Source organism: Carassius auratus, unplaced genomic scaffold, assembly GCF_003368295.1.
Source record: "Carassius auratus strain Wakin unplaced genomic scaffold, ASM336829v1 scaf_tig00003219, whole genome shotgun sequence".
NCBI classification, from domain to species: Eukaryota; Metazoa; Chordata; class Actinopteri; order Cypriniformes; family Cyprinidae; genus Carassius; species Carassius auratus.
In genome coordinates this window covers 173,481-185,000 of record NW_020523509.1, presented here as the reverse complement: position 1 = coordinate 185,000, position 11,520 = coordinate 173,481, and the positions used below count along the sequence as shown (strand labels likewise).

Sequence of the window (11,520 nt, the reverse complement as noted above, 5' to 3'; positions counted from 1 at the left end):
GTTTATCCGCGCCAGTAAAAATCTCTGCTGACATCCAGTTTTTCAGACACTGCTGCTGCCCTGGCTTCCCTGATATATCTGCCCTGTGTCAAACCGCAATGCCAGCTGACTGGAGCATTAATGATGAAAATCATTTCCTGCTCAGGGTTTGTGGGTAATTGGTGGAGCAGGGTAATCCAGCCGGTGCTCCCTGGCAGCCTGCACTCTGTGGATGATAACTATGGCCGGCTGTAATTTTCACATTTGGAGGAAGAGTGAGTGGCGATAAGCACTGAGGCATTAACAGCAATGAATGACAATAGAGGATCCATGTCATCACATAAAATGGCTCTGTGCTGTGTGGGTTTACAGAGCTCAGTATTTCGCAGATGCTGCATTTCTCAAAGCCATCGTCTTCAAGATGGGTTTTAGCCCCTTAAATTCACTCTTTTCTAATGAGATGCCCTGATGGAAACAAGGCCTCGAAATATAGGATTTAGGAAACGTTGTGTCGTTTTGTGAGTGTTTATCAGCCTGCATCTATTTCCTTGTAATTAGGAAGTGGTGAGTTCAGAACGACAATTGAGGTCTCCGAGCGTTTCTTCCAATTAAGAGGCATTTCTCGTGGATAATCCACAGCTCTGAGATTTCTGCATAGAAAATCACTTCCTAACTTCGGTCATTAGTGACTCCAAATGACTGTGGAGTTCATCCTAGCACAGCAATTCAGCTAAGCTTGCCATGTAAAGGCTTAACAAGCACTGAATCAGTGACAGTGGCACAGATCTGTGTCCCTTACAAACTGAAAGGTAATTCCCCACAGGGAGCCAGGTGTATCTCCTGGAGAAAATCACCTTCCTGAATTTAGGTCCTTTAAGAAGCCTGACAAATGGAATGCCAGGCCATGTGAGTTTCCTCACGATACGATCAAATAATAATAATAATAATAAATAAAATGGGTTACATTTATTTCTCTCTTTAAAAGAAAACAAAAAATGCCATACTACTTCTTTATATGATTATTTAACCATCTAAAGTCCTTTTAAGCACCTACCATAAATGCCAATCCTAATTTTCCTTTTCACTGCATTGGCACCGACACTGACAGATAAATAAAATCTTGTGAAATTTCCTTAAAACAAATAGTTATTTACTTGTTTCCTTATCTGACCCTGCTATGTCAGTCTACAACAATTCACTAATGCAAAAGTCTCTCTCTCTGCAGGTGGCTAAACTCCTCCTGAAAAGATTATTTAGGAGAGCGTATTCCCCAAGGGCGGTCTGTAAATACCCTGCCATAGCTGTTCTGTTCTGTTAAAAAGAAAGTCTCCCAGGCCACACAATGTGCCCGGGCCCCAGTGTTATGAAGAAGACCCCTGGGATACCCTGCCCTTTGGAGTCCTCCACATGCACCAAACAAGCTCAATAACAAAGCACAAGGGGAAAAAGAGATCATAACCATGTTTTCTATTTATTTCTCTTAAGCTTCCACAGATAATAAAAGAGCAGCTTCTCTGTAGGTCTAATAAAAAATGTAAATAGGTTGAGGGGATATGAAAACCACAAACACAGGAGTCTAGTGTTGAAAAAGGGTGATGATACTTGGCAGAAGACTTAACGAAAGAGACAAGAAGCTAAATCTTCTAAATATTAATTCAATAAGGTTGGAAAAGGACAACACTCAACCCACTGATTTCATTTCTACATCACTCATAAATGCCCTGATGTTAAAAAGATAACTAACGATAACAATATATTGATTCATATCTTACCAAAAAACTGCCATGGGTTAATCAATTACTTATTTTAAATATCATTATTTTATCTTATTTTATTTTTGTCACACTGCCACACTCTCATCTTCATAATGTTCACAATTCTTAGAAATGGTCACTCATGTGGTGGAAAAATTTATCAGTTTCGTCTTCCTGTGTCTGCATCTCTTTCTCTCCAGTAGTGCCCTCCTGCCTCTCACCAATGTACATGTCCACCACTCCAATTACTGCTGGCCTTCAGAAAATGATGACCGTAACGTCACCGCTGGCGGACACTCGACATGATGTTGTTCCTCGCCCAAAATAATAATAGAATACACAAGTGGGCAGCCAGGTGGATGGATTTCCAATTAACCTCCAACCGCCCTCAAGTGTGGAATCACAGTGAATTCTAATCCAGAAGATGACGTGAAAGAGCGCTCCAGACTTTCTGACACACTAATCCACCTTCTTGGATGGGTGGTGGGGGGGGGGTGACAGAAAGGGCACGAATAGTGGTCTGTCTACATTTTACAAACCTTTTCAGACACTGCTTTACTTACACACCTGCACACCAAATACAAAGCAGAGTGAGTCAGCTGTACACCACAGCAGTGTTGAGTATTTTGATTTGTGAGGGAACATGCTTGTCATTTACTGACAGGTTTGTCGCTTCTCTTCGTCAATCAAGCCATGGGGGTGGAGAACAACAGAGTGTGATGTTGATTAAGACAACTGGACAGTCAAAAAGTATATAGGAAATAGAAGAAAGTGATGTGAAACACAGAGTGGGACTGACATGACTCTGGAAAGTACAAGCTCAAACATAGACCTCAGGTTAGACGCCATATTGAATTTTTGAAAAAATAAATAAACATTTAGACCCTAGTTGCTGAAAGGTCTTGTAGAGTGGAAAAGTCCACCAATATCAATTTATTCTAATACTTTGCTGTCGAAAGAATTACAAAATGTTTATGACATTCTGCTTTAGTTTCCAGCTTGACAGTCTAATGATTGATGATTTGAGTTCAACTCCTGTTATGTTTTTCTCTCTTTCTCTCTTGTTTTGTTTAGAGTGGTGCTTGGGGGAAAAAAAGGTGAAAAATGACAAACAGGATTCAACAAAAATCTCTGTCACCCATTTCCCCAGTGATGGTCCACAGCAGGCGAACCACAGATAAAATAATCTGCACATTAATGCAAATATTATACCTTTAATTATTTTGGGTGGCTCCAGAATAATGAATTAGGTTGTCTGCTACTACTTCATTCCCATCTCTGATCAGCACAAGTATTCATTATTTATTAATCATGATGGGAAGGGATGCACTCGTCTCCTAAATGAACAAGAAAGCAGGCACCTGGACACCATTTGTGACCCCCCCTCCCAGAAAGAGTGCAGTTTGTCTGTCAGATTGATAGACATACTTAACCGTATCCAGAGGGGTGAGAACTGAACAGGACCGACCCCACATGGGCTAGTCAAAACATTCCAGCTAAATGCTACCATTGGTCAATATACATTTTACTACTCTCCACAAATAGGGACATCAAGCAGAATCGGCCAGACATGGCTTCTTGTGAAATAAGAGCCGCAGGGGAACCACGGGCATCTCCATGGCATGGAGGGTGATTAGAATATCTGGTATATAAAGATGTAGCCAATAAAATATCACCTGGCCTTAGAGAGTGAGAGTGTGTGTGTATGAGAGAGAGCGCCAGTCTTTATTATTGTTTATGTGTGTGTGTGTGTGTGTGTGGGCAGGGGGTGGTGGGTTGCTTGGGGGGTTGAGGTTGAAGAGAAAAGCTGTAAAAAGCACTGAAGAGGAAAATTATCTATAAATCTAAAGTCCGCTAAATGGTATGAATGGTATATGACTGAGCCCAGGCAACATTTCTCATTCAGATGTTGATTAAATTGACCACAGTGTTTAAATAATGTAATTTAACATAGAACATTATTCATTCAATAAACTCTTTGATTGAATGCAGGGTATTAATAAATTGCATTAAGTTCTGAGTTCCTATTTTCAGTTTCAATGTAGTTGAACATTCAATCCTGGTGTATGATTGTGGTGATATATATACATTATTTGTGTGTGTGTGTGTGTGTACAGTATTTAACTTTTATTACTCTGTATACAACTTTAATACAAAGTAACTCTTTTATTACTGAGTATAAATGTTTTTGCGCATTCCAGACAGACTGTTAAATCTTTATGCAAGTTACATAATGACACCAGAAGACGGCAATAAGTGACTGTCTTTATAAGTGAATTATTGAGCAATTAATTTAAACGATTCAACCAAAAACACTCATTCACTCATGAACAAAATAAGCAACCGCCTTTCAGTGACTCACTGAATCATTTACTTAAACAATTCATTCATAAACAAAGATTCATTCAGGTAGGTTTTTGTTTTGTTTTTGTCAGTTAGTGACTGATCGAGTTATCTAATTAACCAATTTTTTTTACAAAAACACTGATTTATTCAGTTATGTCTAACAATTTATAATAAGATTTACCTAACATGTTAGTAAATGTTAAAATGAAAATTAAAAGACTAATATATTTTTCATTGTTATTTCATGTAAACTACTGTAGTTAACTAATGTTAGCAAGAGCATTTGGAAAAGTGCATTTGGTTGCTTATATTGTACTCACTTGGTACTCGGTTGATAGCCCGGAGAGGTCGAAGTACTCTGACCGTTCGGACCGCAGAGAAACTAACATTCTGCAGGTTGAGAGAGTATTCCAGCATCCTGCAAACACACACAAATAAAAAAAAGGTTCAACTTTTAATAAAGCAAGATATTTGATTGTATGCATACACTAATGAAGACACATTACCCCCCATTTGCATTGCATCTGTTAATTAATCCACATTTTGGATTTTATTGGAATTCTTAATATCACCTGAAGGCAAAAACTGAGCTGGTTTTTAAACTGATTAATATCCTCCATATGTATCCCTTACTATGGCAGCAAAGTGTAAAAGGCCAGCAATATTTTCAAATAAACCCTGACAGCCCAGACACATTAGTGGCGTGTTTTCTGCCGAACTGCCAGCGCCATACTGTAGATCAATCGAAAGTTATCAGGATTCATCAAACAATTACACTGAATCGTTTTCAATTAGGTCAAAGAGAGGTGGAAGGGAGGTTAATGTAGAGCTTTCGCAAACAAACACATCCACAGCTGCTCTGCACATGTGAACTTCGGAGTGAGGCACATAAAAGAATCGCATGTTTTTGTAGAAAATAAACAAAGTGAGTGTCTCTGTGCGCCTGTGAGCTTGCAACCGTGTAATTGCCAACCCAATAACCGTTTCTGGCCATACAACAATTTAAAGTGGGGAGAAAAAAGTTAGCATTACAGTATGTATCAAGTTAATACACAAAGCTGATGTTGATAAGCATATGCACTTTAATGATGGTTCTCACGGTCACATGGCCTGCTTAGATTAAAGCTGCATGATCTGGGGTGTTTCTCCAGTCTTTCAAATATGGATCAAGTGAAGTCAGTGACGTGCAAACAGTGCGAGCCCCATTAGCCAAGCAGGGCACTGAGGAAATGTGTTCTGACTTTGTTGCTCCTGAAATGTGCAGAACAGCTTTGAAGGCACTGATTGGGCTTGATTGAAACCAGCTTTCGACTGGACTGCAAAAATAATAACAGTGGTGACTATGACTAAAATTTGAAGGAATGGGAACAGAGAAAACACAAATATATCGAAAGAGGAGGCGGACACAGGAAGTGTATAGGGAGTAAGGGCAGATTTGAGAGAGAGGGACAGAGAAAGAGAAAGCAGTCTTTTTAAAGGACAAAATGCCTGTAAAGAAGAAGAGATACAGGACATGTGTGAGGACACTCCGCAAAAATGTTCCCAGTGAGGTAGGATGTGTCTAAACAAGGAGGACGTGTTTAAATGTGATATTGTCAACAGCCTCTTATTTCTATCGTACACCCGAATGAATCACTAATATGGCCGCTCGCAAACACATAAACAAAAAGTGAAGTGTCAGGCCCGGGCGTTTGTCCAGTCAGAATATAGACCTCACTTCTGTTATCTGTTTGTGTTTGGAACGGCCGCGGTCAAGGATGACACACCTTCCCAGAATCCCACTGCTTTTTGAAAACATGGTCGCACGATCAACAACAGCTCCACGCTGCGTATACAATACCAGTCGTGAGGTCACTATAATAGGAAAAGTATGAGTGAGCCAAGGGTCTTGGATTCAAAACAAGTGTGGCCTTCCACATCCATGAGAGATCCGCTCGAATCGATCTGCACTCAAGAGAGAGAGAGAGAGCAAGCGTGCTGTTGTGTCTTGTTTGAACAGCTCCGCAACAGACTATTGAAAGGACTGAAAAACATTTAAATTCCTGCCGCATTAGAAATACCAGCTCTTTTGGGACATACTCCATTTAATACATTATGAACCAGGTTTTTTTCTGTATGATCAATGCAAGATTTGAGGGTTTACATAAAAAGGTTGCAACAGAGTACATGCAGCATTTCAGATGCTTCATGCTTCTCTCTCAGTATCTCTCTCTCGGTTTCCTTCCTGTCCTATTCCCTTGTGGTCTTCAAAGCAGCCGTCCTGGCTGCAGTTCAATCAGACCTTGGTGTATTCCAACACCTGGCAGGTTAATGAGGCGAGTTTCAGAGGAGGTTCACTTCCGAACAATCAGCTCTCCGTTAAGAAACAGAAGGAAGATACCCCAAACAACACATGCACACATAATCTACCCTCACTTTCCCTCTCAATCTGTCCATGCAAATTAAATTATGTCTTATTTCTTGTATCTTGTTTTAGACCAACTACAAATACATTTATACAGTGCATCTGTATGACAAAGGGAGACTAGTACAGTTTAGAATAATGTTAGCAAAACGAGTTTTGTCCGCTGTGTTGATGCAGTTATTAGAACACAACGAAATGTTTGTTCTTTCTTTGAATTTGATTTGCTGTTGCTAATCAGAGGTACACTTCAACTGATTTTTGTCATTTGAACAGTATTTTATACACAGTTTTTATATACAGTAAGATACTGTAAAATATGATATGATAAAAAAAATGTATACAGTATTTTACTGTAAACAGCAAAGTATTAAGGGTAAAATATACGGTCACTACTGTATTTATTCACTACTGTACAGTAAATTTATTTACAGTAGTGAACTTGCCTGCGAAAAACTGACCAAAGACAAGGGAGATTTATTTATTTATTTATTTTTCTGTTTGATGGCTATAAAAGGGCATAATAGAAATAATGGACTGTTAACTCAACCAAAAGTTTAATATACTATTTCTATTTTTTTTTTTCAAAACAGATATATTTTTAGAGGTTCTCCCTTGTTAAAAGCAAACATTATTCATCTTGACGTTTTTTCATGACAGTGATAACATTGACTGATGAGTAAGTAAATGTCACCAATATTAACAGAAATAAACTTTAGTTAAACCAAGAAAAATTATGTTTGTAAATTTCACTGCCCTTTATTTCAAGCTACCTAATCTGGCGAGCTGTTACTGAGGTAAAGTGAGTTAGGCAACACCATTGTTTAAGTGGAGATTTTAAAAAGTACATTTTTTGTTTATTTTCCACTTTGTATTCTGCATGTCATATGCAACGTCAAAGGTGTATTTTGGAACCTCTTCTTGTGAATGCCATAGTATGGATTATAACATTGACTGGGAAAGTTAATGTTCTCCACTAACTCACAGAACTTGACATTGAAGAACTTGATATCTTAAAGAGGAGGAACGGGTTAGCAATATACTAATATAGCAAGTTTTGCTAACAAATATTATTAATGTTGATTTGATTAAAAAAAAAAAAAAAAAAAAGTTAAATTCAATTATTGCACGGTAGAATTTTTATCATAAACTATAATAACACTAAAATGCTGTTGTGTCTCTGTCTTTTACATGAAATTTCTCCAAGGAACTAATGCTCATGAATTATTGTGATTTTTATGGGGTTGGGATGGTAAAAAAAAAAACATGAATTTCAGTACTGTACCACAATTTACTTTTTCTTTACAGGTAAAAAATGTTTCAACTAAATGAAAATAAACTCAACAGTAGTAATACTGTAAATCACAAAATGGTAATACTGTAAAATACAGTAAATACTGTAAATACAGCGATAAACTGTAAACATTTTATAGTAACTTACTGGCATCCAGCTGTCAGTATGCAGTGTATTAAAATGTAACTGTTTCCAAACAAATACAAATAAAAATAAGAGGTTTTTAAGCAGCAAATCAGACATAATATTTGAAAATAGAAAACTGTTATTTTAAATTGTAATAATCAAAATATCACATATTCTACTTTATTTTGATCAAATAATGTATCCTTGGTGAGAATAAGAGACTTAATTCTAAAATTTACAAAATGTTGAAAAGGTAGTGTACACAAATGCTTTCTGCTCTGTTTTAGCTGAATCTGCTAAAAGCAGTTTTTCTAATTTGATTATTTTTGTAGCTTTTAGTGTGGACTTAAAACTGCAAAACTTCCTGTTTGATTTCATGGGGCTTGTCTAGTTGTCTCAGCTCACAAACAGGGACCAAAAAAGAGATTCCAACATAGAATATTTCTCTTCAGTTTTATATTTCTGTCTTGAACTTGTTTCTCTCTCAACAAGCTCTCAGAGACAACTGCCGTCAGGGGTGCTCTACTGTTTTTATGGGACGGGACAGATTGATTTACTATGGTCGGAACAGGATAATCTGCCCCTAGCTTCAAATTCAGAAGAGCAAAATGACAAGTTTCTTTCTGTTTCTCAACTAGAAGTTCTTTAAAACAATACCCCAACACATAAGGCAAGCAAGAACCTTCCAGTTCACAGAGAAAGAATGTCTAAGAAAGCGACACCACCCTTCCCACCATTTTAATGAGGAATAAAGTCAGGTTTTTGTTCTTTTCTTCTTTTTTCCTCTCTTTCTTTCCCCTTGAGACTATACTATGTCAACAATGACCCATTGTAGGGCCCCGTGGTTGCTTTACAGAATAATAATCATAATGGAAGTTAATGCAGACATATAACTCGAGTGGATAAAGAGGAAACCAGATTTGCTCTGTGTGCCTCAGCTAAAGTGCGTTCCTTTGATGGGTCGAGAATAAATAAATGAAGGGGACCTGTAACTGGCATTTTCCTTGAAGAACCGTTTGATAACCTTTGTTCAGAATGTTTTGTCCTTGCCTTGTCCTATTGACAAGGTCGGGTCTGAACATAATGTGTGTCAGCAGCGGGTCTGGACACAGCCGAAGCAGCATCATTAAATCAGAAAAACAGAGGGAACATTTGGATTCTCCTCTTTCATGAGGACAGTGGTTTGATTAAGAATTGAAACTGCAGATGACAATGGTGAGATTTCTTAGAATATTTTTTTTTTTTTTAAACAGTGGGAGTGACTAAGTCCATCATATAAAGCCTGAATATTTCATAAAAATTACCAAAGCAAAGGAGAAACTAAAGTGATACCTTTACTTGAAGAGTGTACAAGTATGGTATATGGGGACTTTCAAGCTTCAAAAGACCTGCAAAATCAATATTAAATTATCATAAAAAGTCATGCAGACTTAAACACCATGAGTGAGTGAATGATTTTTAGATATGCTATCGCTTATTATTTTAAAGCTATTATTTCAACAACTCTCCTAAAAATACAGTTAGTAATAGCAAATACTTTCCTGTCCTTCTCTTTCCCTTCAGATTAGTACATGGATCTTAACCTAATGGATGTGTGGATGCTCTCAGCCATCTGTTTGTATCTGTGAATGACTGCGATATCAGCTTCAGGCGTCTCCATTTACAAATATGAGAAGAACTCCTATGATGAAAGCGCTGGATGTTGTCCAGTGTCATCAACAGCTTCCCAGCCAAATGGCATTCCTGAAGACTTTTGTACCTAAGCACGAAATCCTCATTCAGGCCTAAGGAGACTCTTTTAGCACTGGTGATGTGGTTCATGACAACATTTTGATATTTTTTAGGCACTGACAGAGTTGCCTCTATACCATAGAGTATCGAAAAATGTCTTGTAGTTTGGTAGCAAATTTCAATACCTAAGGAGTTAATCAAGGGCAAACAAAGTGTATTTGACTTGACCCAGTGCTGTGTAGTTCGATAGGTGTTTGACATCAAAGTACAAATAAAAAAATAAACTTCATTACATAATGTTGAATGTTTGAGCAGTGGGCTTGTGAAAGAATCTAAAGAGGTCCAACTGAGCATGTTCTGGTGACAGTCACACAGAAGACAGTAACTGTCAGCTTTCTTGACATGAACGATGGCAATTATGTTGACAGGTTGTGCTAGCCTTAGAACTATTGACTTGACCAGAAACTGACAGCTGTCTACAAGAAACAGAATACATGTCAGGTCAACCAACCCAGAAAGGAAAGTAAATCATCACCATTTTCTCACCAAGGCATGCATGTGAAAAGACCTTTAAGAGATAGATAAAATTATTCTTACTATTACAGTGAAGAAAATCTTCAAATAACTGCTATGTTTTTTTTGTTTTTGTTTTTATAGTGAAGTATTACATTAGTCAATCCTGGCTCTCAGGGTCAGCTTGCTGGGTTTAAAAGCAAGAAGAGAGAAAGTGAGTTAAGGGGTCTTTCTACGTTAAAAAACTGAAATGCCTCCAGAAAAGACAGTAAGAGCCTTTTATCAGCCTACTACCTGTCAAGAAACCAACGATACTGGAGAAGGTGAAGGAAAAGGGGAAGGGGGAAGAAGATTTGGAAGTATAAGATGAATATAAAAGTGGGAGAGAAAGACAACAAGAAGTAAATACTTAGACTGGGCTTTAGAATTAGTGGAATGAGGAAGCTGAAGGAAAATACAGAAGATTAAAACATTTGTTCCTGGCCTTAATGGTGAAGCTTCCAGACTAAACATACATCATATCCCAGATGAGGTACATAACATTCAGCTGATCATTAGAGAGACTGATGAAAACTAATAGGGTAAAAACACCTGGTTTTCCAATAAAAGAGAAATATTTAAGCAAAAATAAAAGACCAAATGTGGCTTGTATCCGTTTCCTCGCTAGGCCAAAGTTGGCACATGACTGCAAGACAGGAACACTTTGTGCAGTTCTGTAGTAGAGAGAAAATGCATGAGAGAATAATGCCTGAAATAATAACAAATTGGTTCCTTGTCAAAGTATGCAACATTTGGTAGAGCATTATGGAAAAACTCGTAAAACTCACTTCCATCAAGGTTATGGCAACGTATGCTAGAAGAAATTCTAGAAATGCCTTTATACCCAATCTCTTGTTAAAAATCACAAAAGCTTTTCTGTCTCAGAGCATTTAAGGAAGAAGATACTGTCACAATCCCTGTAAATGTGGAATGTTTTGTGTTTTTAACTCAGTGTGTGTGAAGACTGTGCATAGGAAAAGCGCAGACTCAGCTGAAGTTGCCAAACCACTGCGGGTGTCTGAAACTGATGCCTTGTCTTGGGGGGGTGTATTGAGGGTCTGCATTTTCTAAGGGATTGCTTTGAAAGATAGAGAAGAGAGAAGGCTCTCCTCAATGTCTCTGCAGATGAGACACAAAAAGACATACGATCCAGAGCACAGCAGCCAAGATCTTTCAACTTCTATAAGCTGTCTGGCTCACCTCAGATAGAAGGGAACAGAAGTTTCAGCAAAACAGTGTCTGAGTGAAGGGAGTTTTGGAAACTGAGGCATCCAGTTGAACCACCAACACAAATGTATTCACATAGTAAGCAGGCTAAAGTGAGTTTAAGACTTGTG

General features: G+C 37.9%; 1 protein-coding gene across 6 annotated transcripts in view; it reads right to left on the bottom strand.

Moving 5' to 3' along the window:
- The window catches only part of LOC113070166 (voltage-dependent T-type calcium channel subunit alpha-1G), a 175,081-nt gene that overhangs the window by 82,876 nt on the left and 80,685 nt on the right, over positions 1-11,520 (bottom strand). For all 6 annotated transcript variants that reach the window (XM_026243382.1, XM_026243381.1, XM_026243383.1 and 3 more), the window contains one exon: positions 4,400-4,497. In XM_026243382.1, the coding sequence (XP_026099167.1) occupies positions 4,400-4,497 (98 nt within the window). The remainder of the gene's footprint in view (positions 1-4,399; positions 4,498-11,520) is intronic.